Source organism: Lissotriton vulgaris, chromosome 5, assembly GCF_964263255.1.
Source record: "Lissotriton vulgaris chromosome 5, aLisVul1.2, whole genome shotgun sequence".
Lineage (NCBI taxonomy): Eukaryota > Metazoa > Chordata > Amphibia > Caudata > Salamandridae > Lissotriton > Lissotriton vulgaris.
The window spans coordinates 26,596,014-26,620,066 of NC_141693.1; the positions used below are offsets into that span (position 1 = coordinate 26,596,014).

The window sequence follows — 24,053 nt, forward strand, 5'->3', positions numbered from 1 at the left end:
GTAATTTGTTCCCTTGTAGTGTTCTCCTCGTGTATCATTACTGTTCCTATTGTGAAGCGCTCTGACGCCTTCGGGTAAAGTCCGCGCTATATGAAAACGCATAAATAAAACCCTCGTCCATGCTCTGCCTCAGGACATAGGAGGCTGGAGCCTGCGGTCCTGCAGCGACACCTGCCGGCAGCTCTTAGAATGGCACCCTCGCCTGGCTGGACTGCGGCCGGGGACAGAGAGGGCCCCGACATAGAGAAAGGACACTGCGCGCGGGGTCCACCATCTTAGAACGGGACCAGCTGAGCGGGTGGGGCGCGTGTCCGTCTTCTGTCTTCATGCCCTGGACCGGAAGTGAGGCGCTCCTGGAGACCGGCTCTCAAACAATGGCAGAGTGACAGCAGCGGGCCCGCACCTCCGCAGCGCCCCTTCCGTGCCTCCAGGGCCGCGCACCCGGCATGGACTTCCCGTTCGACATCCACCGGCTGCTGCCGGAGCGCATCACCCTCCTGGACCAGCACCTGCGGCCCAGATCCGGCAGGTACATGGTCTTTTACGTCATCAGAAGCCGTGACGTCACTTCCGGCCGCGTCATTTAGCCTTACGTGATTAAACTTATGTGTCAACTCATCAATGACATCCCCACTAACATCATAAACTAATAGTGACATCATCACCCGCTGTTCCATCACTGACTGTGGTTTCATCTCTGTGACGCTTGAAGTATCAGGGACATCCCCCTGTGATGTCATAAACTAACAGTGACGTCACCTCTGTGACATCATCACCCGCTGTTCCATCACTGACTGTGGTTTCATCTCACGTGAGGCTTGAAGTATCGGGACGTCCCCCCGTGATGTCATAAACTAACAGTGACGTCACCTCTGTGACATCATCACCCGCTGTTCCATCACTGACGGTGTGACATCACCTCTGTGACATCATCACCCGCTGTTCCATCACTGACTGGTTTCATCTTAAGTGAGGCTTGAAGTATCATGGACATCCCACCGTGATGTCATAAACATTGACTTTACCTCTGTGACATCATCACCCGCTGTTCCATCCCTGACTGTGGTTTCATCTCACGTGAGGCTTGAAGTATCAGGGACATCCCCCCGTGATGTCACAAACTAACAGTGACATCACCTCTGTGACATCATCACCCGCTGTTCCATCACTGACTGGTTTCATCTTATGTGAGGCTTGAAGTATCATGGACATCCCACCGTGATGTCATAAACTAACTGACGTCACTCCCGCTGTTCCATCACTGACTGTGGTTTCATCTCATGTGACGCTTTAAGTATCAGGGACATCCCCCTGTGATGTCATAAACTAACAGTGACGTCACCTCTGTGACATCATCACCCGCTGTTCCATCACTGACTGTGGTTTCATCTCACGTGAGGCTTGAAGTATCGGGACGTCCCCCCGTGATGTCATAAACTAACAGTGACGTCACCTCTGTGACATCATCACCCGCTGTTCCATCACTGACGGTGTGACATCACCTCTGTGACATCATCACCCGCTGTTCCATCACTGACTGGTTTCATCTTAAGTGAGGCTTGAAGTATCATGGACATCCCACCGTGATGTCATAAACTAACAGTGACGTCACCTCTGTGACATCATCACCCGCTGTTCCATCACTGACGGTGTGACATCACCTCTGTGACATCATCACCCGCTGTTCCATCACTGACGGTGTGACATCACCTCTGTGACATCATCACCCGCTGTTCCATCACTGACTGTGGTTTCATCTCATGTGAGGCTTGCAGTATCAGGTACATCCTCCTATGATGTCATAAACTAACAGTGACGTCACCTCTGTGACATCATCACCCGCTGTTCCATCACTGATGGTGGTTTCATCTCACGTGAGGCTTGAAGTTTCAGGGACATCCCCCTATGACGTCATAAACTAACAGTGACATCACCTCTGTGACATCATCACCCGCTGTTCCATCACTGACGGTGGTTTCATCTCACGTGAGGCTTGAAGTATCAGGGACATCCCCCTATGATGTCATAAACTAACAGTGACGTTACCTCTGTGACATCATCACCCGCTGTTCCATCACTGACTGTGGTTTCAGCTCATGTGAGGTTTGAAGCATCAGGGACATCCCCCTATGGTGTCATAAACAGTGACTTTACCCCTGTGACACCATCACCCGCTCTTCCATCACTGACTGTGGTTTCATCTCACGTGAGGCTTGAAGTAACAGAGACACGCCCCTCTGTTTCATCATAAACGAATACTGATATCTCCTCTGAGACATCATAATTCTAATAGTGACATCCCCACTGTGATTTCATAAACTGATAGTGGCATCACCTCTGTGACATAAACTAATAATGACATCATCAATGTGACATCATAAACTAATTTTGACATTGCCTCTCTGATATAATAAACGAAAAAAGGGCATCATTTTGGTGCCATCTTAAACTAATAGTGACATGACCTTCATGACATCATAAACTAATATTGGTATCACGTCTGTAACAGTTCCATCATCTCGTGCGGCACAGTGACTTTCATAAACTATCAGTTAAATCACCTCCTGGGTAGCCATAAACCAGAATCAATATTACCTCCAGTGACATCAGAATTGATATCACCCCCTGACTTAAAGAGACCCCTCCACTTGTCAGATTAACGTGATCTAGTGGCATCATATGTCATCAGTGACCTGGCTGCTGGTGACAAAGAGTGACGCAACTTGAAAGAAGTAGGGTGATATCCACCCAGTGAATTCATAAACTCCCACTGACTCCATTCTTTATTACTTTTTAATATATTGTTCACTTTGCCCCTGTGATATTAACAGGAAAACATCACCTTTTGTGACACCCGTTTGTACCTGTGGCATCACTCAGGTGGCATCAGCGACAACTGTTACGTCACTAGGATGACAGTTTATCTTGATTGATACCCTGCCTGTGACAGCTAGACGTGCCGGGACCACCAATGGCCCCTTTAACTTAGTCCTTTGATAATCTGCCTCCGTCTCTCAGATGTACCCTCGGTCGTCCGAGACAGGCCTACTGGCCTGCCCACGATTCAAAACAACCTCGAAAGGCAGCAGAGCCCTCTCTGTATTGCTCCCTCAACTATAGAATAGGCCACCAGAGAGCCTATGTAAGGAATCCGCCCTTCCCCCTTTCAGGAAAAGACTCAAGACTCTTCTGTTCATAGAGGCTCTGGGCACAGCATAAGCCTCGACCGGGTGTATGTACATTTGACCATTGGCGGGGTTTAGTTACTCTCTCGCAGTGCTAAGAGAGTCAAGTCAAGTCAAGTCAATGAATTTATATAGCGCGCTACATACCCAGAGGGTCTCAAGGCGCTTGAAGAAGGGTGGGGAATTACTCGTCGAATATCCAGGTTTGAAGTTGCTTTCTGAATGCTAGGTGGTTCTGAGTGAGGCGAAGGTGAATCGGAAGTGAGTTCCAGGTTTTAGCCGCCAGGTAGGAGAAGGATCTTCCTCCCATGGTGGTTTTGTTGATGCGAGGTACAGCAGCAAGGGCTTGATTGGAAGAGCGTAGCTGGCGGGGGGGGGGGTGTAGAAGGAAAGTCGTGTGTTGAGGCATTCGGGTCCAAGTTCGTAAAGTGCTTTGTGTGCGTGGGTTAGGAGGCGGAATGTTATCCTCTTATTGACGGGTAGCCAGTGGAGGTCTTTCAGGTGACCAGAAATGTGGTCTTTACGCGGGATGTCTAGTATGAGTCTGGCTGATGCGTTCTGGATGCGTTGGAGTTTTTTCTGAAGTTTTGCGGTGGTACCGGCGTATAGGGTGTTTCCGTAGTCCAAGCGGCTTGTAACCAGTGCGTGGGTGACCGTTTTTCTAGTTTCGGTGGGGATCCAGCGAAATGTTTTTTTGAGCATGCGAAGAATGTTGAAGCAAGACGATGAAACGGTGTTGACTTGTCTGGTCATTGAGAGTGAGGAGTCCAGAATGACGCCCAGGTTCCGTGCGTGGTCCGTCGGGATGGGTGCTTTTCCAAGGGCCTCTGGCCACCAAGAGTCGTCCCAGGCGGAGGGGGAGGTACCTAAGATAAGGACTTCTGTTTTGTCTGAATTCAGTTTCAGACGGCTGTGCTTCATCCACTCGGCTACTTCTTTCATTCCTTCATGTAGGTTGGTTTTGGCGGTGTTAGGGTCTTTGGTGAGTGAGAAGATCAGTTGAGTGTTATCAGCGTAGGAGATGATGTTGAGGTTGTGTTGGCGTGCGATGGCCGCGAGGGGGCTCATGTATACGTTGAAGAGGGTGGGGCTGAGTGAAGATCCTTGTGGCACGCCGCAGATGACTTCAGTAGCCTCCGACTTGAATGGTGGGAGGCGGACTCTCTGAGTTCTTCCGGCAAGGAACGAGGTGATCCATTCCAGTGCTTTTCCTTGGATTCTAATGTTTCTGAGGCGTTGTAACAGGGTGCTATGACAGACTGTGTCGAAGGCTGCAGAGAGGTCGAGGAGGATAAGGGCGACTGTGTCTCCATTGTCCAGTAGAGTTCGAATGTCGTCTGTTGCAGCGATGAGTGCGGTCTCAGTGCTGTGTTTGGCTCGGAAGCCGGACTGTGAGGAGTCGAGAGATTTGTTGGTTTCGAGGAAGGCGGCGAGCTGGTTGTTGACAGCTTTCTCGATGACTTTGGCCGGGAATGGAAGAAGCGAGATGGGGCGGTAGTTTTTGAGTTCGGTGGGGTCAGCTGTGGGTTTTTTCAGAAGGGCGCTGAGTTCGGCGTGTTTCCAGCTTTCCGGGAAGGTGGCGGAGTTGAGGGAGGAGTTGATGACGTCTCGGAGGTGTGGTGCTATGATGGAGTCTGCTTTGTTGAAGATGTGGTGAGGGCATGCGTCTGTGGGGGATCCTGAGTGGATGGAGTTCATCAGGCGGATGGTGTCCTCAGTGGAGATTGGGTTCCAGTCATTAAGGATGTTCAAGGGGGGTGAAGGTACGGCAGAAGGTTGGGTGGGTTGGTCTCCGGGTTGGTTGTGGAAGCTGTTGTGGATGTCTGCGATTTTGTCGTGGAAGAACGAAGCTAGGGAGTCGCAAAGGGTTTGAGAGGGAGTGATGTCGTTGGAGTTGGCAGTGGGGTTGGTAAACTCTTTGAGGATGTTGAATAATTCCTTGCTGTTGTGGGCGTTGTTGTCTAGTCGATCTTTGAATGCGGCTTTCTTTGCAGTCCGGATCAGTTGGTGGTGTATGCGGGTGGCGTTTTTGAAGGCGTCCCTGGTGCTGGTGTTTGGGTCTTTTTTCCAAGCCTTCTCTAGGGAGCGACAGAGTTTCTTGGATTTCTTAAGATCATCGTTGAACCAGGGAGCGTTTTTGCTGCCTAGTTTGATTTGATGTTTTTTCAAAGGTGCTAGGTTGTCGGCGCTGTTGGTTAGCCATTGAGTGAGGTTAATGGCTGCTTGGTTGGGATTCGAAGAGTGGGCAGGGGGGTTTTGAAGAAGCGATGAGGAGATCTGGTCGATGGTGATTTTGTTCCAGTTTCTTCGCAGAGTAGGTTGAGGATGGACGTGGGTTGTGGTCTTTTTGTAGATAAAGTGAACGCAGCTGTGGTCCGTCCAATGGAGAACTGTGGTGTGACTGAAGGAGATATGTTTACTGGAGGTGAAGATAGGGTCGAGTGTGTGACCTGCGTAGTGAGTGGGGGTATTAACAAGTTGTTTGAGTCCGAGGTTGGCGAGATTGTCCAGAAGGGTGGTGGTGTTGTTGTCGTTGCTCTTTTCCAGGTGAAAATTGAGGTCTCCCAATAGAATGTAGTCCTCGGAGGGGAGGGCGTGTGGAGTGATAAAGTCAGTGATGTCTTCAATGAATTGTGCACGGGGTCCTGGTGGCCTGTAGAGGAGGGTGCCTCTGAGTGTGGTCTTGGGATCGGTGTGGATCTGGAAGTGAAGGTGCTCGGCGCTAGCGAGGTTGACGTCTGAGCTGGTTGAGATGCGGATGGAATTCTTATGGACGATAGCGATGCCTCCTCCTGTACGGTAGGTGCGGTCTTTTCGGATGATCTTGTAGCCTTCCGGGATGGCAATGGTGATGTCTGGGGCTGAGGAGGCGTTCATCCATGTTTCTGTTAGGAGACCTGCCGGTGATTATGCGCTATATAAATCCCAGTTAACATAACATAACATAACAGTTGCCATCATTGAAAAGTGACGGACAGCTCCCAAACATTTATGAGAAGGCAGCTGAAAGGAAACTCAGTGACATGGTAACGGAGATACTGTGGGAGACAGGAAAAGTCTTTTAATGAGAGCGCAGAGGTGAGCGTTTACAGATGGTTTAGTAGATACACTCTGTCAAAGTGCGCGTTGACGCTAGGCCGGGAGGCTGCAGTCATTAGAATCCACATCTACCTCAGTAGGGGCAGTTTATTTAATCTCAATGCGAAGAGTCTCTGTAAGCCTCACCCTGGCATAGAGACGATAGATACACTGGCAGTCGGGGCTCTCGGTTCTGTGAGTGGCCCCCTGTGAAATACCTGGGACGGGTACCAACCCCTTCAGAGCTATTGTACTTTTTGGATGTCAGCATCCTCTGCTCACCACAGCTCTGGCCTGTGTTGCTAGGCAGTCCAGGGATGTGGAATGTAATCAAATATCTACATGTCCATGGGGCAAGTTGCTTCATAAATCTACTTGTCCTGTAACAAAATCCGCTTGTCCCTTTTGTGCCATGTAATATGGCAACAGATTATGGCAGCAATTTTATTATGAAAGAGCCCTGATATAACCTCACTGATTATGCCAGGGCTCATATAGTAGGATTTGAATACCAGCAATTATCTTATGTTGCCGCGTTTCTGCAGATCTACAAACTGGGGCTGAAGGTAGTGGTTAGCAATAGTTCCAGGGTTGAAATGCCATTTTGAGTCTGTGCAAATCTACTAACTTGCTTGTTAAAGGGTTTTCACCAACTCTTCTTTAATCTTTTCCTACACTGAGAAAGGTTGATAATTTACCCCGGACAATGACAGTCGTAAAACCTGTTCCAGGGTTGTGAAAAAAAGTGGTTGGAGGGAAAGTGAACGTGCAAACACGCAATTGAGAAATAGTTTCGAGGAGTACGATTTCTTCGCCTACACCTGTAAATTATTGTGAATTCATGGAAGTCGTATTATCTGCACTTAACGCAAGGACATACACCATGAGCGCACTTTCGAGACTTTATTTAATAATCGGGTCCCTAATTAGGTCTGGCTTTAACCATGACCTTTTGTGTTTATTAAAATTCTGTCTCTCGCTCTCTCTCGGCCAATTGGCTGGCTTCACTTTAAGTGACAGCATTCTGCTCTTTCACAAGGAACGTATTGGCACATAAAGTAGTTTTGTTCAGTGCCAGGAAATACTGTGGCAATGTGTGCATTTTGAGACCAAAAACTATTTTTGCTTTTGCCAATGTTTGTTATAATGGTGAGGGCCCAGCAGCTCCCATGCCAATAAGGCTTTACAAAAACTATGCCAAAACAAGTCACGCACTGACATAACTAAAAGTCTGACTACCAATTTCAGACATATGGATTTGCCAATGCTTGTTTATTGTTATGCTTCCTATAATCTTATTGAAACTGGTTACACTTATTTTCCATTTTGAATATTTTTGGGAAATGCTAGCATGCATCAACACAGGTTACCATATGATGCTACAAAGAAAAGGTGCCTAAACGTTTACAGTACGTTAGCTAACTGTTTTTTTCCTACTTGCATTTTTTTGTGAACATTTTATTTTGAAAGCAAAGAATCATGAATCTTGCTTTCAAGCTTCTGCTAATATTTGCATCTTATCAGAGAGCATTCTGGGAGCATTATACATAGACTCAAATTGCTAAACTTTGAAAATGTGTGTACACATTTTTATATCGGAACCACTGTCAGTAGTGCTGTCGGAGCGAACAACATTTACTTACAGCGCTCACCCTAATAATAAAGGCTTTCCATTAATAAACCATAAAAGCTAGTCTGAACAGCATTAACACATGGATACAAATATTACCTTAACTGCAGAGAAATACCCTTCCGTCGTCCATATTGAGGTACTGTAAACTGGCAGCCAAAGGATTTGTGCTGTAGGTTGGGCCTACTTTTCCCAAGGACAAAATGCACATTAAAACTTATTGCCCTTGACCCCAAACAATATGTCTTGGGCGTCGGGCTATAGGAAGTCCACATCCCTGGCAGTCGAGGGAGAGAGCACTCTGTTGGCTGAAAAGTTAGATTAAAGGTTTTGGCTGGTGCTTCAGGTGATGAGGGTCTTTCCCAGCAGAAGCAGAGTAAATAACTTCAGATATATATAGACAGGCCTCTTCCTGGGGAATGAAACCCCAGTTGTTTCAAGATCACAGTCTTTGTTAGGTCTCGCCGAGGCAGCGCATGCGCTGTCTTCCAAAACATGCTGTATCTGGTGTATAGGCATTCATCACGCCCATTACTTGTGGTTGGTTCCTTAATGTGCTTGTGAAAATCCTTGTTTCTCATTGGTAAAAAGCATTAATTTGTCCCTCCTTTTGCTCTTTTGGTCACACCCTTGCTACTGCCCCTGTTGCAAGTATTAGTTCATGGGGAGTTGTAAAGTTTACTGTTGTGCACTACTTTTTCTTTTGCCCCGGCTTCAAATGTTAATTGCCTGCTCCTACCTCCAAGCCTGCCCCCTTTTCAGTCACCGCATCCACTTTCCATTCACGGGTTTCCAGTATTGTGCTGCCTTTAGCTCCCCTCCCTATGACCACCTTCTAACTCCTGGGCAGCTTGAGAACGAAGACGACATCACGGCGCACACTCCCTGCTGCTTTACCGTGCAGCGCGTCTGTGCCTCAGGCAAGCTGAACAAAAGGTAGCGACATCATGGTGCACACTCCTTGCTGCTTTATCATGTAGCGTGTCCGTTCCTCAGGCAAGTCGACATCGCTGAGTGTCTGCATTTGTATTGGGTAAGCCTTCGCACTCCACTGCACTCGAAACTAAAACATATATGTAAAACACTTTTGTAGCAATTGTGCCATGCTGAACTTTCACTTTAATCATTTAAAGCTAAAGAGCGGCTTGCCACCATTGTTACAAAGGTAAGTAAATAAAAAACAAAATCGGGCTGACACCGCATTTCTTTACCATGAATTTACTTTCATAGAAATTGCAGCACGCCGCACTTAAGTTGTTAACATCTAAAGCTAAAGCGCGACATGCTACGATTGCTACAATAGTAAATAAACAGAAAAAAAGGCGGCTGCACAACTTTTTGTTTCTATTTATTGACTTTTGTAGCAATCGCGGCATGCCGCACTGCGCTTTAGCTTTAAACATCTAAAGCGCGGCTTGCCAGCATTACTTCAAAAAGTCAATAAATAAAAAAGCAAAGGTAGGCGGACGCCACGTTTCTTTTCAACTTGCAAAGCCAATAGCTCTACATTTAACTAATGTAAGACCTATTGCATTGCAAATCCTTGTTTGTCCTTCTGTGGAAGAGAATTAAACACCTGTATCAATGCTGTCTTATCCCTTTAAAAAGTACTAGCTTATAAGAGCCGCGATCTGCGATCGAGGCTGAAACCAGTTGTGGCAGCACTAGTCTCAATGCTGTGACCTGGCCTTAGAAGCTAAATGTCTTTTTAATGAATTGCAGCCCTGGAAGCATCTGGCCCTCCCAGGGGCAGGGGTGTTACAGAGTCAGTTATATCCGTCAGTACCCTTCAGTACATTCACTAATGCCAGCCTCTGCTCTCAAAAATACTCCTTCATTACATTCACTAGTGCCAGCCCCTGCTCTCAGTTATACCCCTTTGGTGCATTCGCAATAATACCCTTTAATATTTTTGATAATGCTGACCTCTGCTCTCAATAATACCTCTTTGATATTTTTTGGTAATGCTGACCTCTGCTCTCAATGCCTCTTCAGTAAGTTCATTCATGCTGACCTCTGCTCTCAATGCCTCTTCAGTAAGTTCATTCATGCTGACCTTCTCTCAATGCCTCTTCAGTAAGTTCATTCATGCTGACCTCTGCTCTCAATGCCTCTTCAGTAAGTTCATTCATGCTGACCTTCTCTCAATGCCTCTTCAGTAAGTTTATTAATGCTGACCTCTGCTCTCAATGCCTCTTCAGTAAGTTCAGTAATGCTGACCTCTGCTCTCAATGCCTCTTCAGTAGGTTCATTCATGCTGACCTTCTCTCAATGCCTCTTCAGTAAGTTTATTAATGCTGACCTCTGCTCTCAATGCCTCTTCAGTAAGTTCAGTAACGCTGACCTCTGCTCTCAATGCCTCTTCAGTAAGTTCATTCATGCTGGCCTCTGCTCTCAATGCCTCTTCAGTAAGTTCAGTAATGCTGACCTCTGCTCTCAATGCCTCTTCAGTAAGTTCATTCATGCTGACCTCTGCTCTCAATGCCTCTTCAGTAAGTCCATTCATGCTGACCTTCTCTCAATGCCTCTCCAGTAAGTTCAGTAATGCTGACCTCTGCTCTCAATGCCTCTTCAGTAAGTTCAGTAATGCTGACCTCTGCTCTCAATGCCTCTTCAGTAAGTTCAGTAATGCTGACCTCTGCTCTCAATGCCTCTTCAGTAAGTCCATTCATGCTGACCTCTGCTCTCAATGCCTCTTCAGTAAGTTCATTCATGCTGGCCTCTGCTCTCAATGCCTCTTCAGTAAGTTTATTAATGCTGACCTCTGCTCTCAATGCCTCTTCAGTAAGTTTATTAATGCTGACCTCTGCTCTCAATGCCTCTTCAGTAAGTCCATTCATGCTGACCTCTGCTCTCAATGCCTCTTCAGTAAGTTCATTCATGCTGACCTCTGCTCTCAATGCCTCTTCAGTAAGTCCATTCATGCTGACCTTCTCTCAATGCCTCTCCAGTAAGTTCAGTAATGCTGACCTCTGCTCTCAATGCCTCTTCAGTAAGTTCAGTAATGCTGACCTCTGCTCTCAATGCCTCTTCAGTAAGTTCAGTAATGCTGACCTCTGCTCTCAATGCCTCTTCAGTAAGTTCATTCATGCTGGCCTCTGCTCTCAATGCCTCTTCAGTAAGTTCAGTAATGCTGACCTCTGCTCTCAATGCCTCTTCAGTAAGTTCATTCATGCTGGCCTCTGCTCTCAATGCCTCTTCAGTAAGTTCAGTAATGCTGACCTCTGCTCTCAATGCCTCTTCAATAAGTTCAGTAATGCTGACCTCTGCTCTCAATGCCTCTTCAGTAAGTTCATTCATGCTGGCCTCTGCTCTCAATGCCTCTTCAGTAAGTTCAGTAATGCTGACCTTCTCTCAATGCCTCTTCAGTAAGTTCATTCATGCTGACCTCTGCTCTCAATGCATCTTCAGTAAGTTCATTCATGCTGGCCTCTGCTCTCAATGCATCTTCAGTAAGTTCATTCATGCTGACCTCTGCTCTCAATACCTCTTCAGTAAGTTCAGTAATGCTGACCTCTGCTCTCAATGCCTCTTCAGTAAGTTCATTCATGCTGACCTTCTCTCAATGCCTCTTCAGAAAGTTCATTCAGGCTGGCCTCTGCTCTCAATACCTCTTCAGTAAGTTCAGTAATGCTGACCTCTGCTCTCAATGCCTCTTCAGTAAGTTCAGTAATGCTGACCTTCTCTCAATACCTCTTCAGTAAGTTCAGTAATGCTGACCTCTGCTCTCAATGCGTCTTCAGTAAGTTCATTCATGCTGACCTTCTCTCAATGCCTCTTCAGAAAGTTCATTCATGCTGGCCTCTGCTCTCAATTCCTCTTCAGTAAGTTCAGTAATGCTGACCTCTGCTCTCAATACCTCTTCAGTAAGTTCATTAATGCTGACCTCTGCTCTCAATACCTCTTCAGTAAGTTCATTCATGCTGACCTCTGCTCTCAATACCTCTTCAGTAAGTTCAGTAATGCTGACCTCTGCTCTCAATGCCTCTTCAGTAAGTTCATTCATGCTGACCTTCTCTCAATGCCCCTTCAGTAAGTTCAGTAATGCTGACCTCTGCTCTCAATGCCTCTTCAGTAAGTTCAGTAATGCTGACCTCTGCTCTCAGGCATGCCGGCCGGTGCTTTCAATAATGTCCCACAGCCTCACCTACTTGAAGGCAAACTAACATTTTGTCTCCTTTCTGAATAAGACCTTGTTCCTTTGTGCACTGATGCCAGTCATCTTTTATCTTGCAGGGCAGATGCTCAGCAGCACATCATGACCATTATCGATGAGATGGGGAAAGCCTCCGCCAAGGTACTACAGACCTCCGCTTCTTTTCTCAAAGTTTATTTTGCTGATTTCCATGTGGTGCCCCTGTGTGCCTGAAGGTGCTTGTGATTTTGGTGTTGAGTTCTTCTCGAGCTCGAAGTGGAGATGCTGTGAGTTTGTCTTTAGCTGCTATAATACCCACTGCTTCTCAAACGAAGGTTCTCCTGGACTGATTGTCTTTAAGTCCTGCTGTGAAACTGTTTTCTCATTGTTTTGGTGTTTCTGCAAGACAAGTTCTTATTAGTTATGGCAGCAGCTACTTGTTACTGTTAGCGGTGGTGCTGTCCTCAGTAGTCACTCTGCACCAGGGGCTGGAAGTCTTCGACACGCTGTGGGGTAAAAACCAAAGTCCTGTGCACACGTTAACATTACTTAATGAGAGTTCATCAGGTCATATGAGCACAAAAAAGGTAATTAAAGTCCAAATGGATCTGTTATTTGGCTTTTATTCCATGTAAGATCAAGAAGCAACCTGCCTATAGATGCTCTTGGTAGCCATGAGCATTGCTGATAGACACAGCTGATAGTCGTCTCTGCCCAGGCCGCAGTCTTGAACTCTTTGGAGTCTTCAGCGTCACAGTGCAGTAATAGGTTTCATTTGGTCCCTGTTAGACGGACCGGGAGGGTCGGCCGAGGACAAGGGGAGAGGTCTCCGGGGAGAGCCGTCTCCAGCGATCGTACAGACAAGTAACTTCCCCCCCACAGACGGACACCACACCAGGATAAGGTTCAACGATACTTTATCAGCAATTCTTTAGGTACGGTAGAAGTATACAAGGAGGTCTGGACTCAGGGGTCCCCTCGATTCTGGTCTCTGGATTGGGAAAAGGGGTAGCGGGACAGTCTTGTTACAAATAGATGAAAATAGCTCTCAATCCTCGAGCTCGGCGTTCTAGATGATCGGGCCGCGGCGGAGCCAGCAGGTCCCGAGATGGATGAAGGAAGCGACGGTCCGCGGCGGAGCCAGCAGGTCCCGATGAAGATGGTGGTTACAAACGGTCCGCGGCCACGCCAGCAGGTCCCGACGACGATGAAGGTTACGAAGGTTACGGCAGCGCCAGCAGGCAGGACGAAGGTTCGCAAGGCAGGGCTACGGCAGCGCCAGTAGTCCGTCAAGGATGAGTTCTTCACTGCGTCTCTCGACTCCAGGATACAACTGCCTTCCTGCTCTGGAGCTGCCCCAGTTATAGGGCTGGTGCCCTTTGATGTCCGGACCCTCGCACTTGGAGGTTGGGGGGTCCGGGATGAAGGGGTCCAGACACCCAGCAGGGGGGTGGAGCCAGCGCCCGGGGAGGTTGTGGCGAGCGGCACCTGGCGAGGGAGAACCATCGACACCTCTTTCTCCCATTGACCTGCCAAGTAGTCCGCTCACCTCCTGGGTGGATGGTGGTGCCGGGATGTCTGAGGCCTAGCCAGGCCCAGGGTTGGGGTCGATCGGGGGCCACGCGGCCTCGTGGCGAAGTGTCCAAGATGGCGCCCGGGCTGGGCGCGCGGGCCAGTAATGGATCGGGCCCACGAGGTCGATATGTTCAGAGGCAAGGGTCCCGGAGGGGACGGAAAACGTGAAGTGGTGGTGTGTGACACTTGAGGGACCGGGCTCGGGCCTGGTCGGGCAGAGGGGGAGTGGCCCTTCACGTGGCCTGTCCAACATGCGTCCCCCCCAGCTGAAGGCGGGGAGAGTCACCCATCCTCTTGGGGACTCTCCTCGTCGAGGCGGAAAAACCGGGACAGGCCATCTGCGTTGGCGTGATCTGGCCCAGGCCGGTGTTCAACAGTGAAGTCCATCCCCTGTAGGGAGATGGACCAACGTAGTAGTTTTGGGTTTTCCCCCCGCATCTGCATCAGCCACTGCAGGGGTCGATGGTCGGTCTGCACCCGGAAGTGTGTGCCAAAGAGGTAGGGCCGGAGCTTTTTGAGGGCCCATACCACGGCGAAGGCCTCCCTCTCGATGGTGCTCCAGCGTTGTTCTCGAGGTAGGAGTCGCCTGCTGATGAAGGCCACTGGCTGATCAAGGCCTTCGGTGTTCAATTGAGACAGGACCGCCCCAATGCCGTGGTCGGAGGCATCCGTCTGGACGACGAATTCCCGGCTGTAGTCGGGGGCCTGGAGCACAGGGGCGGAGCACATGGCGGCCTTCAGTTGTTCGTAGGCTGTTTGACAATCTGGGGTCCAGTTGACCTTCTTGGGTTGATTTTTGGACGTGAGCTCTGTGAGGGGCCCCACTATGGTACCATAGTCTTTCACGAACCGTCTGTAATAGCCCGTGAGTCCCAAAAAGGCGCGGACCTCGGTCTGGGTGATGGGGGGCTGCCAGGACTGGATGGCGGCAATCTTGAGCTGCAGAGGGGCCACCAGGCCGCTTCCCACCTGGTGTCCGAGGTAGGTTACGGACCCCTGACCAATTTGGCATTTGCTGGCCTTGATCGTGAGGCCAGCTCGCTGAAGGGCCCGTAGCACCTCTCGGAGGTGGTGGAGGTGGTCGGACCAGTGGTGGCTGTACACAGCGATGTCGTCTAGGTAGGCGGCGCTGAATCCTTCGAGCCCGGCCAAGACCTGGTTGACTAGCCGCTGAAATGTTGCGGGGTCATTCTTCATGCCGAAGGGCATGACCTTGAAATGATAATGGCCATCAGGAGTGGAAAATGCAGATCGCTCTTGGGCCCGGGGTGTGAGGCCGATCTGCCAGTAGCCCGCCGTCAAGTCGAAACTGCTGAGGTAGCGGGCAGCTCCCATGCGGTCGATTAGTTCATCCGCCCGGGGGATGGGATGTGCGTCTGTTCTGGTGACCGCATTCAAGCCCCGGTAGTCGACGCAGAACCGGAGTTCCGGTGTGGTGCCGGGAGCGGCTGCTTTGGGGACCAGTACTACTGGGCTGGCCCAGGGGCTGTCTGAGGGCTCAATGACCCCGAGGGTGAGCATTTTGGTTACTTCTTCCTGGATGCAAGCCCGTACCCGATCTGGTACGCGGTAGGCCCGGTGGCGGATAGGGGGGCTGTCCCCCGTGTCCACGTCGTGCACACACCAGGAAGTGACACCTGGGGTGAGGGAAAACAGGTCGGCGAACTGCAACAGAAGGTCTCGACATTCCTGGCGTTGGTCCAGGGTGAGGGCTCCCGAGAGCCGGACCCCATCCACGGAGCCATCTTTCTCCCGAGTCCGTAGGAGGTCAGGAAGGGGTTCGGAGTCTTCTTCAGCTCCATTGTCTGTGGCCATCAGGAGGCTGAGTTCTGAACGCACAAAGTGGGGTTTCAGCCTATTAGCGTGGAGGACTCGGAGGGGGTTCCGTGAAGATTCCATGTCGATGAGATAGGTGACAGGACCCTTACGCTCGACTACTTTGAAGGGCCCCGTCCACTGGTCTTGCAGAGCGCAGGGCTCGGTGGGGGACATCACCCATACCTGTTGTCCGGGTTCAAATTCGATGGAGGAGGCATTTTGGTCATACCACTTTTTCATGTCCTCTTGACTGGCCTCCAAGTTCGCTTTTGCCAGCTCTCTGAACCGTCGGGTCTGGTTGCGGAGGGTTAGGAGGTATTTGAAGACATCTGGGGGGTTCTTTAGAGGGGGCATTTCCCAGCCTTCCTTGACTAGACTGAGAGGCCCCCGTACGGGGTGTCCATACAATAACTCAAACGGGCTGAAGCCGAGGGACTTCTGGGGGACCTCTCGATATGCGAAGAGGAGGCACGGCAGCAGCACATCCCACTGGCGACGGAGGGGCTCTACTAGCACTCGGCTGGCCCCCAACTCCGCGATCCTTTGTTCACTGTATAGCAGATCATTGTCCCCGTAGATCCAATGTGTTCCGGAGGTATCTCCTGCGCTCTGGGCGAGGGCTTGTTGGCGGAGTCCCTCGAGGGAGGGACAGGTCTTTTGCTCTTGGCGAAACTGTTCTTGTGTGGGTCCCCCCTCTTGATGCCACTGGTCGAGGCCAGCGAGGTCCGGAGGTTGAGCTGGTTCTGGGGGGACGGCACGGTCGGTGTCTTCGACTGGAGCGACCGGGGGAGGAGGCGCCGGCCATTCGGGTTCCTCTTGTCGGGGATTGGCACGGGCGGCCATGGACCGGGTGGTGACGCACGCCCAGTCCGGGACGCCCAACATCCCCAGGTGTTCTCTTCGTTCTACGGCTGCCCAGGGAGAGCTTTCAAGGTCATTCCCCAGGAGACAGTCTACGGGAGCATCATCTCGGACCGTTACTTTCAACATGCCGGAGACCCCTCCCCATTCGAAAGGGACGCAGGCCATCCGACACAGACTTTCCGAGTTATCGGCTGAACGGACAGGGCAGAGAATGTTTGGTATGAACTGTTCTGGGGTCACCAGGTGACAGCGGACGGCTGTTACACTGGCCCCGGTGTCACGGAGGGCTTCGGCCTGGCGTCCATTGATGCTCACCCATTGGCTGTACTTCCGGGTGTTAGCGGGTAGGGGGACCCGCGGGACCATGTCTTTCCCCCCTAAGCATGCTAAAGTCATGGCGGCTGGCTCCCATTCTTGATGCTCTTGTTCGTATTCTTCCTGCTCCTCGGAGATCTGTTCTTCCCCTAGGGCAGCAGCGGCCACTTGGCGGGGTCTTGGGCTCTGGTATTGCGGGCAATTTGGGTCGTTTGCATAGTGGCCGACTCGTTGGCATCGGTGACACGTGACATTGGCTCTGTATCCCGGTCGCGCCGGGGTGCTGCCCCGGTTGGCCGGGGGGGTGCTGCTGGTAGCGGGGGCGACCGGAGCGTTGTCTCTTCCGCGTCCTTGGCCCCCCCCTCCTCCTCGGGGACGGTGTTGACCGTTGTTGTTCCGGTTCTGTTCATAGGACCCATTTCGGCCCACTCTGGTGATTTCCCACCGGTCAGCCTCGGCTGCGAGCTGCCGAGGATCAGTCAATTTGCTGTCGAGGAGGTGCTGCCGGAGCTCAATGAAGCAATTGTTTGATAGATGCTCCCACACCATGAGGTTGAAGAGTTGTTCGTACGTTGTGACATTGCTTCCTTTGATCCAGCCCTCGAAGGCTCGGCTAAAGTAGTTCACGTAGTCCACCCAAGTTGTACCCGGGATGCGGGTGCAGTCTCGGAACCTCTGACGGTACATCTCGGGTGTGAGCCCATAGCGGGTGAGGAGGGCAGCTTTCATGTGGTCATAGGAGGTCATCTGATGGTCCGGGAGCTGTAGCAGGGCATCGCGGCCCTCATTGAGGAATCTCCCCCATAGACCGGCTCCCCAATCGCTTCGGTCGATCCGGTGGGCGGTCATAGCGATTTCGTAGGCCTTGAACCATTGCTGGATGTCGTCCTCTCGGAAGTATTCTCGAACGACATCCTTGGGGATGTGTACCTTTTTCTCTGTTGCCCCTGGGTCGCGGGGTTGCTCGGGCACCCCTAATTCTCAGTTCTGCTTGCGTAAGTCTATCTCAGCTAGTTTGCGCTCGTGTTCATACGCCAGTCTCTTTTCCTCGAGCTCCCTTTGTCTCTGTTTTTCCTCTCTTTCTTCGCGGAGACGCAGGTGCTCTAAGCTTATTTTTTGTTCGGCCAGTTTAAGTTCAACATCCATTTTGAGCCGGGCCATTTCTAGTTCATGTAGTCGTGTTTTTTCTCGTTCCTGGATCTCGTCTTGCGAGAGACCCGTTCTTTGCTCCTCGGGGGCCGTGGTGTTTTTTCCTACTGCTGCGATGTTTTGGTCGGTGGTTCCCACGGCCCCGGTTTCTGCCCAGGACTCTAGGGCCTGCTTGAAATCGTCTTTGGTACTCAGACCGGTGGTAGCGATACCTAGTTCGATGCAGAATTGTTTTAGTTCACGATGGCTGTACTCGTTCAATTTCTCCATTTGAAATTTCTCGGTGGATCCGCTTTCTTTGGTCGTCATTGTGATTTCGTCGTGGGGTGAGCTACTCTCTGTACGATTATGCGGTGATTCGGATCGCGCCGCTGGCCACCAATGTTAGACGGACCGGGAGGGTCGGCCGAGGACAAGGGGAGAGGTCTCCGGGGAGAGCCGTCTCCAGCGATCGTACAGACAAGTAACTTCCCCCCCACAGACGGACACCACACCAGGATAAGGTTCAACGATACTTTATCAGCAATTCTTTAGGTTACGGTAGAAGTATACAAGGAGGTCTGGACTCAGGGGTCCCCTCGATTCTGGTCTCTGGATTGGGAAAAGGGGTAGCGGGACAGTCTTGTTACAAATAGATGAAAATAGCTCTCAATCCTCGAGCTCGGCGTTCTAGATGATCGGGCCGCGGCGGAGCCAGCAGGTCCCGAGATGGATGAAGGAAGCGACGGTCCGCGGCGGAGCCAGCAGGTCCCGATGAAGATGGTGGTTACAAACGGTCCGCGGCCACGCCAGCAGGTCCCGACGACGATGAAGGTTACGAAGGTTACGGCAGCGCCAGCAGGCAGGACGAAGGTTCGCAAGGCAGGGCTACGGCAGCGCCAGTAGTCCGTCAAGGATGAGTTCTTCACTGCGTCTCTCGACTCCAGGATACAACTGCCTTCCTGCTCTGGAGCTGCCCCAGTTATAGGGCTGGTGCCCTTTGATGTCCGGACCCTCGCACTTGGAGGTTGGGGGGTCCGGGATGAAGGGGTCCAGACACCCAGCAGGGGGGTGGAGCCAGCGCCCGGGGAGGTTGTGGCGAGCGGCACCTGGCGAGGGAGAACCATCGACACCTCTTTCTCCCATTGACCTGCCAAGTAGTCCGCTCACCTCCTGGGTGGATGGTGGTGCCAGGATGTCTGAGGCCTAGCCAGGCCCAGGGTTGGGGTCGATCGGGGGCCACGCGGCCTCGTGGCGAAGTGTCCAAGATGGCGCCCGGGCTGGGCGCGCGGGCCAGTAATGGATCGGGCCCACGAGGTCGATATGTTCAGAGGCAAGGGTCCCGGAGGGGACGGAAAACGTGAAGTGGTGGTGTGTGACACTTGAGGGACCGGGCTCGGGCCTGGTCGGGCAGAGGGGGAGTGGCCCTTCACGTGGCCTGTCCAACAGTCCCCTCAGCCCCTGTTAGGGCCCCCTTCCCCTGAAGCAAGGTCTGGCTACATTAATATGAAGGCCTTACTAGCCCCTGTTAGGGCCGCCTTAATAATTTAGCTCCCATTCATCCGAAGACCTTTATAGCCCCTCAAATACCCCCTCCATTCATCTGAAGCCCTCTCTTACCCCCTTTAAGCTTCCCTTCACCTGAAGCTCTCTCTGACCCTCTTTAAGCCTCCCTTCACCTGAAGCCCTCTCTGACCCCTTTTAAGCCTCCCTTCATCTGAAGCCCTCTCTTACCCCCTTTAAGCTTCCCTTCACCTGAAGCTCTCTCTGACCCTCTTTAAGCCCCCCTTCACCTGAAGCCCTCTCTGACCCCCTTTAAGCCCCCCTTCATCTGAAGCCCTCTTTGACCTCCTTTAAGCCCCCCTTCATCTGAATCCCTCTCTGACCCCCTTTAAGCCCCCTTCATCTGAAGCTCTCTCTGACCCTCTTTAAGCCCCCCTTCACCTGAAGCCCTCTCTGACCCCCTTTAAGCCCCCCTTCACCTGAAGCCCTCTATGACCCCCTTTAAGCCTCCCTTCACCTGAAGCCCTCTCTGACCCTCTTTAAGCCTCCCTTCACCTGAAGCCCCCTCTGACCCCCTTTAAGCCCCCCTTCATCTGAAGCCCTCTCTGACCCCCTTTAAGCCCCCCTTCATCTGAAGCCCTCTCTGACCCCCTTTAAGCCTCCCTTCACCTGAAGCCCCCTCTGACCCCCTTTAAGCCTCCCTTCACCCAAAGCCCTCTCTGACCCCCTTTAAGCCCCCCTTCACCTGAAGCCCTCTCTGACCCCCTTTAAGCTTCCCTTCACCTGAAGCCCCATCTGACCCCCTTTAAGCCCCCTTTCACCTGAAGCCCTCTCTGACCCTCTTTAAGCCTCCCTTCACCTGAAGCCCTCTCTGACCCTCTTTAAGCCTCCCTTCACCTGAAGCCCTCTCTGACCCCCTTTAAGCCTCCCTTCACCTGAAGCCCTCTCTGACCCCCTTTAAGTCTCGTTTCATCTGGAGCCCTTTCTGACCCCCTTTAAGCCTCCCTTCACCTGAAGCCCCCTCTGACCCCCTTTAAGCCCCCCTTCATCTGAAGCCCTCTCCGACCCCCTTTAAGCCTCCCTTCACCTGAAGCCCCCTCTGACCCCCTTTAAGCCTCCCTTCACCTGAAGCCCTCTCTGACCCCCTTTAAGCCCCCCTTCATCTGAAGCCCTCTCTGACCCCCTTTAAGCCCCCCTTCATCTGAAGCCCTCTCTGACCCCCTTTAAGCCTCCCTTCACCTGAAGCCCCCTCTGACCCCCTTTAAGCCTCCTATCACCTGAAGCCCCCTCTGACCCTCTTTAAGCTTCCCTTCACCTGAAGCCCTCCCTGACCCCTTTTAAGCCTCCCTTCACCTGAGCCCCCTCTGACCCCCTTTAAGCCTCCCTTCACCTGAAGCCCCCTCTGACCCTCTTTAAGCCTTCCTTCACCTGAAGCCCTCTCTGACCCCTTTAAGCCCCCTCTGACCCCCTTTAAGCCTCCCTTCACCTGAAGCCCCCTCTGACCCCCTTTACGCCTCCCTTCACCTGAAGCCCTATCTGACCCCCTTTAAGCCCCCCTTCATCTGAAGCCCTCTCTGACCCCTTTTAAGCCTCCCTTCACCTGAAGCCCTCTCTGACCCCCTTTAAGCCCCCTTCACCTGAAGCCCCCTCTGACCCTCTTTAAGCCTCCCTTCATCTGAATCCCTCTCTGACCCCCTTTAAGCCCCCCTTCATCTGAAGCCCTCTCTGACCCCCTTTAAGCCCCCCTTCACCTGAAGCCCCCTCTGACCCTCTTTAAGCCGCCCTTCATCTGAATCCCTCTCTGACCCCCTTTAAGCCCCCCTTCATCTGAAGCCCTCTCTGACCCCCTTTAAGCCTCCCTTCACCTGAAGCCCCCTCTGACCCTCTTTAAGCTTCCCTTCATCTGAATCCCTCTCTGACCCTCTTTAAGCTTCCCTTCATCTGAATCCCTCTCTGACCCCCTTTAAGCCCCCCTTCATCTGAAGCTCTCTCCGACCCTCTTTAAGCCCCCCTTCACCTGAAGCCCTCTCTGACCCCTTTTAAGCCTCCCTTCACCTGAAGCCCCCTCTGACCCTCTTTAAGCTTCCCTTCACCTGAAGCCCTCTCTGACCCCTTTTAAGCCTCCCTTCACCTGAAGCCCCCTCTGACCCCCTTTAAGCCTCCCTTCATCTGAATCCCTCTCTGACCCCCTTTAAGCCCCCCTTCATCTGAAGCCCTCTCTGACCCCCTTTAAGCCCCCTTCACCTGAAGCCCTCTCTGAACCCCTTTAAGCCCCACTTCATCTGAAGCCCTCTCTCACCCCCTTTAAGCCCCCCTTCATCTGAAGCCCTCTCTGACCCTCTTTAAGCCTCCCTTCACCCCAAGCCCCCTCTGACCCCCTTTAAGCCTCCCTTCACCTGAAGCCCCCTCTGACCCCCTTTAAGCCTCCCTTCACCTGAAGCCCCCTCTGACCCCCTTTAAGCCCCCCTTCATCTGAATCCCTCTCTGACCCCTTTTAAGCCTCCCTTCACCTGAAGCCCCCTCTGACCCCTTTAAGCCTCCCTTCACCTGAAGCCCCCTCTGACCCTCTTTAAGCTTCCCTTCACCTGAATCCCTCTCTGACCCTCTTTAAGCCTCCCTTCATCTGAATCCCTCTCTGACCCCCTTTAAGCCCCCCTTCATCTGAAGCTCTCTCTGACCTTCTTTAAGCCCCCCTTCACCTGAAGCCCTCTCTGACCCACTTTAAGCCTCCCTTCACCTGAAGCCCTCTCTGACCCCCTTTAAGCCCCCCTTCACCTGAAGAGCTCTCTGACCCCATTAAGCCTCCCTTCACCTGAAGCCCCCTCTGACCCCCTTTAAGCCTCCCTTCACCTGAAGCCCTCTCTGACCCTCTTTAAGCCTCCCTTCACCTGAAGCCCCCTCTGACCCCCTTTAAGCCCCCCTTCACCTGAAGCCCTCTCTGACCCCCTTTAAGCTTCCCTTCACCTGAAGCCCTCTCTGACCCTCTTTATGCCCCCCTTCACCTGAAGCCCTCTTTGACCCCATTAAGCCTCCCTTCACCTGAAGCCCTCTCTGACCCCATTAAGCCTCCCTTCACCTGAAGCCCTCTCTGACCCCATTAAGCCTCCCTTCACCTGAAGTTCTCTCTGACCCCATTAAGCCTCCCTTCACCTGAAGTTCTCTCTGACCCCATTAAGCCTTTCTTCACCTGAAGCCCTCTCTGACCCCATTAAGCCCCCTTCATCTGCACGCTCCACTGCGTAGCGCTCTGCATTGCTTTGTATGCTTAATTGTAAACTTGTTTTCATTGAGTCTACACCCGCTCCGCTGCGTAGCGCTCTGCATTGCTTTGTATGCTTAATTGTAAACTAGTTTTAATTGAATCTACACCCGCTCCGCTGCGTAGCGCTCTGCATTGCTTTGTTTGCTCAGAATAGTTAACTGTGAAATATCCGCATTGCCTGGCCTGTGTAGCATTTTTCCATTTGGGAACGCTCCGCATTGCTTTCATTGTGTTTTTAATTGACATTGTGCCCGTCTTCCACCGCCAGCTCGCATTACCCGGTCCTGTTGTTGTCTCCTCGTCCATTTTGTTGTGCCTGCAGCCCGTCCCTCCCCCTACGCTCCCGCCTCCCTGCTCCCCCTCCCACGCTCCGCCCCCCTCCACCTCTCCACTTATGTCAGATGCACCAACGCTCAGCGTCCACGCGCTACGCCCGCGCCGAAGGTGCGCCAAAGGTAAGCCCGTCTACGCCCGTCCGCGCCTGGACCGCGCCCAGCGCCAGACCCCTGGCCCTCGTACCACCCACCCCTCCCGCATAACATACGACGCCTCCACCCTCCTAGCCCTTAACCCCGGCCGACTCTCCAACTGCGCCCAAGCCGCTCCTGGACACACCCATGGACCCTTCACATGCTATTCCTGCAAGTTCGACGGCACCAAGAAAAACTCCTCATCCACAAACACAAAACAGATATCTGACTCCAACCACCTTAAATGCATCCTGCTCAACACCCGCTCAGTCCACAGACACGCCATCGACCTTTGGAACCTACTAGACACCATTTCTCCGGACGTCACCTTCCTAACAGAAACATGGATGAACGCCTCCTCAGCCCCAGACATCACCATTGCTATCCCGGAAGGATACAAGATCATCCGTAAGGACCGCACCGACCAAACAGGAGGAGGCATCGCCATCGTCCATAAGAACTCCATCCGCATCTCAACCAGCTCAGACGTCAACCTTGCCAGCGCCGAACACCTTCACTTCCAGATCCACACCGACCCCAAGACCACACTCAGAGGCACCCTCCTCTACCGACCTCCAGGACCCCGTGCACAATTCAGCGACGATATCACTGACTTTATCACCCCACACGCCCTCCCCTCCGAGGAATACATTCTACTGGGAGACCTCAACTTTCACCTGGAAAAGAGCAATGACAGCAACGCCACCTCCCTTCTGGACAATCTCACCAACCTCGGACTCAAACAACTTGTCACTACGCCCACCCACATCGCTGGTCACACACTCGACCCTATCTTCACCTCCAGCAAACATGTCTCCTTCAGTCACACCACAACTCTCCATTGGACGGACCACAGCTGCGTACACTTTATCTACAATAAGACCACAACTCACAACCATCCTCAACCCACTCTCCGAAGAAACTGGAACAAAATCACCATCGACCAGATCTCCTCATCGCTTCTTCAAAACCCCCCTGCCCACTCCTCAAACCCCGACCAAGCAGCCACTAACCTCACCCAATGGCTATCCAACAGCGCCGACAACCTAGCACCGTTGAAAAAACGTCAAATCAAACTAGGCAGCAAAAA

At 51.9% G+C, this 24,053-nt stretch overlaps 1 protein-coding gene across 1 annotated transcript in view; it reads left to right on the forward strand.

Annotated features, from left to right (window-relative positions):
* Nucleotides 1-333: 333 nt before the first annotated feature.
* The window catches only part of LOC147710040 (alpha-tubulin N-acetyltransferase 1-like), a 162,019-nt gene continuing 138,299 nt past the window's right edge, over nt 334-24,053 (forward strand). Inside the window, exons 1-2 of the mRNA XM_086920706.1 lie at nt 334-529; nt 12,130-12,190. Of these exons, the coding sequence (XP_086776832.1) occupies nt 447-529; nt 12,130-12,190 (144 nt within the window). The 5' untranslated portion in view covers nt 334-446. The remainder of the gene's footprint in view (nt 530-12,129; nt 12,191-24,053) is intronic.